We start from the raw sequence: 3,522 nt of genomic DNA, 5'->3' as shown, positions 1-3,522 counted from the left end.
ATTCAAGGGGCGAACCCGAAGAAGGAGAGGAAAAATTTGCCTGCGTACAGACTAATGTTGTGATTCAACAGTCTTCCGATTCGGTGGAAGCAAATCAGGGAAACTTGGCCATAATCCTCGAAAAAAATAAAGCCGAGATTATTCCATCTCGAACCAAGCTGATAGAGAGGAAAGCCGAGGGTGGATCTTCTCGGGCAGTAGAGGATATTTTAAGAGAGGAGTTCGGGACAGTTGACATTGGCGGATCCCCTCAGATTTCGGATGCCATGATTCGAGACGCCGTCTTGTTGGAGGATCGGTCCTATGAGAGTATTCAGGAGTCGACCTATATCCATGGTTTTCTGGAGGGGCTCGAGTCAGGTGCCTCGGAGGAGGTTACTGGTATTGGTGGAATGGCGGTTCCCAAAAAGGCATCGTGGTCGGGTTCTAACGCCTCCGTTAGTTTATAAACTGGTGGACCGATTTTCGGCCCCAAGTATCGATCCTGACCGGAGGCGGAAGATAGAGTTTTCCGTACCTACAGATACCCGAATTTTTTCTTCCCCCGTGGGGGTCGCCAGTTACCTTCGGCCCATAATGACCGAAGAGGATCAATCAGTGATGAATGCAGTGGGGCCTGCTTGTCTCTTCAACGAGTCCCAACATGCTTTGAATCGGGTAAATCTAATGGTAATTAGGTTTACATTAGAGTTTGTTGGTAATTTTAATGCTTCTTCTTTTGTTCGAAGGCTTCAGTGTTGCATCACGAAGCCTTTCTTCGCATCCGGGAGGAGCATGATGCCGAGGTTTGGTGTCTTACTAAGAAAAGTGACTCGTACAGACACCTTAGTGAAAATCTTCGAGCGGACTTGTCAGCGGCTCGGGAAGGACATGAGGAGATGGCCGAGCAGGTATTCCGAATGTTCCATGATAGTGAAGATGAAGAAGAGATAACTACTAATGATCCGGTTCTGCAGGTTCGGCAACGGATCGAGCAGGTTGGACGGCTTAACTCGCAGGTAGAAGCGCTACTGGCCGAGGCAGCTGAATTCAAAAAGTATATGGATATACTTGCCTCAAAAAAGGAAGCCGTTGAAGCTCAGTTGGAGCTGTCCGATGCCCAACTTCGATCGGCGAAAGATAACGCCTCGGGGATGATCGAAAAAATGAAATATCTTCAGCACCGATTGGATTTGGCCACTTCCGACAAGGCAAATTCGGCCAAAGAACTTCAGGTGGCTAGATCTGAGGCGATTGAGGCTAATAAAAGAGCTGATGCCAAAGTGGCTCAGTTCCGGATTGATGTCGAGGTTAATCAAACCAAAGCTGAGAGCATGGTCGAACATGCAAGATGGCAAGCTCGGAGAGAGGCTCTCGAGGAGGTAAGAGTTCAGGGCTTCGATGTTGGGATCGAGATTGAAGTTGCCAGGGCAGAAGAGAACAAAGCTCGGAGGTTGGCCTTCCCTGAAGAGGGCTCCGATGATTCGGGGGAGTCTGAAGATGAGGACGATGTTGCAAATACAGCCTCCGGTGAAGATTGAGTCACTTAAGTGCTTAGGTCGTCTGCGTTCTTTTGGTATCGTTTTTTGGTTTTTGCATAAAGAACCTTTTGGCAGAGTAGATGTCTCTGTATAAATTTCTCTTCTTTTGAAGCAAAATAGCCTCACGGGCTAAGTAGATAGCTTGAATTTTAATCTCTGTTGCCTTGTGGGTAGTCCCCTTTGTTTTGAAAGGCTCGAACATCCTTCAGTTTTCAATAGTCAGCTGTTCGTTTGAATTCGGAGATATGAGTATCTTCAATTTGAAATAATGTGGCCCGTAGGTGTAATGGTCGAGTGAGTGCAGATCTTGAGGTAAAAGCAGCCCGTAGGCTTTGCAGTCGAGTGAAGGATTCGAACTTGATGCAATGTAGCCCATAGGCATAATAGTCGAGCGAGCGCTTTGCTTGAACTCAAAATAAAAAGAGCCCGTAGGCTTGGTGGTCGAGTGAATGCTTGTTCGAACTCGATACAAAAATAGCCCGTAGGCATAATAGTCGAGTGAGCGCTTTGCTCGAACTCGAAATAAAAAGAGCCCGTAGGCTTGGTGGTCGAGTGAATGCTTGTTCGAACTCGATACAAAATAGCCCGTAGGCATAATAGTCGAGTGAGCGCTTTGCTTGAACTCGAAATAGAAAGAGCCCGTAGGCTCGGTGGTCGAGTGAATGCTTATTCGAACTCGATACAAAATAGCCCGTAGGCATAATTAATCATAAAATATCGATAAAGAAGATTGATCACTCAAGTCATAATACATGCGTTCATGTTTTGCATCAGGCTCGGGCCAACTACATAAGCATTGTTTGTTTTGTTGAGACACTATTTGTCGTGAAATAACGAAGTAACATCCTTTGCTCTGAACTTTGATAATCATCACAGATGTGTTCAGTGGTAAAGCTCCCCATGCGAGGTTGATTTTAAAAAGGCCTCGGATACTTAGCAATAGCATTGTTTCTGCTATATGGCTGGTATCGATCTCCGGCCGATTTTTGTTCGGTAGTTCTTTTTGTAACTCACCTGAACATCGACTGGTCATCTTCGATTCTTATTTTGGCTTGATATTGATTGTGCACATCGGTCCAAGTTACAGCTGGGTACTCGATCAGATTTTGTTTGATCCATCGTGACGCCATCGAGCCACGCTCGTTTAGACCTTGAGTGAAAGCTTGAACAACCCAATTGTCTGTGACCAGTGGCAGATCCATTCATTCCCTTTGAAAACGAGATACGAACTCCCTTAGCAACTCGTTATCCTTTTGGGTTACCTTGAACAGGTCCGACTTTCTAGTTTCGACTTTAATGGCTCCGGCGTGCGCTTTTATGAAGCAATCTGCAAGCATAGCAAAAGAGTCAATAGAGTTAGATGGTAAATTATGATACCATACCATAGCCCCTTTTGATAGGGTTTCACCGAATTTGTTCAATAACACTGATTCGATCTCATCATCTTCCAAATCATTGCCCTTGACGGCAAACGTGTAAGAAGTGACGTGCTCGTTGGGGTCGGTCGTTCCGTTATATTTGGGTATTTCGGGCATACGAAATCTCTTGGGGATTGGCTTTGGGGCTGCACTCGAAGGGAAAGGCTTTTGAATGAATTTTTTCGAATCTAGCCCTTTCATCATTGGTGGAGCTCCCGGGATTTGATCGATCCTGGAATTGTACTTTTCCATAATTTTTTCGTAGGCCTCCACTCGTTTAGTGAGTTCCTCGAGCATCTTGTTAATTTCGGGAGTAGTCCCCGATTCCTGTTCATTCGATTTCTCTACGGCTGGTTCCATTCTCGGGGTGATTTCTCGAAGTGGGTTGGATTCCGGTGTGCTACGTATGTGATTTTGGCTCTGTAGCTGGGTTATCGCTGCTTGTTGGGCTTGTAATATCTCGAAGATCATCCGTAAGCTGACTCCGATTTCCTTCCCGTTATGGGTGTCTCGAGCTATAGACCGAGTGTCGCCTTGAGCGCTTTTTTCCGATTTGGAATATTTGTTTGCCTCAAGAGCCACTT

General features: G+C 45.9%; 1 protein-coding gene across 1 annotated transcript; it reads left to right on the top strand.

Annotated features, from left to right (window-relative positions):
- The first annotated feature begins 576 nt into the window (after positions 1-576).
- Positions 577-1,520, top strand: LOC138909462 (uncharacterized). The gene is made up of 2 exons (XM_070200659.1): positions 577-657; positions 729-1,520. Exons 1-2 carry the CDS (start codon positions 577-579, stop codon positions 1,518-1,520), a joined length of 873 nt encoding a protein of 290 aa, XP_070056760.1.
- Positions 1,521-3,522: the final 2,002 nt, after the last annotated feature.

This window comes from Nicotiana tomentosiformis, chromosome 4, assembly GCF_000390325.3.
Source record: "Nicotiana tomentosiformis chromosome 4, ASM39032v3, whole genome shotgun sequence".
NCBI classification, from domain to species: Eukaryota; Viridiplantae; Streptophyta; class Magnoliopsida; order Solanales; family Solanaceae; genus Nicotiana; species Nicotiana tomentosiformis.
Note: the sequence above shows the minus strand (reverse complement) of the source record. Positions and strands in the feature narration are given on the sequence as shown.

Excerpts from the sequence above, each read along its gene's own strand:
- LOC138909462 (XM_070200659.1), top strand. The coding sequence starts at position 577 with ATGACCGAAGAGGATCAATCAGTGATGAATGCAGTGGGGCCTGCTTGT. Across the intron at positions 658-728 it reads CCCAACATGCTTTGAATCGG|GCTTCAGTGTTGCATCACGA; the intron begins GTAAATCTAATG and ends TTTTGTTCGAAG.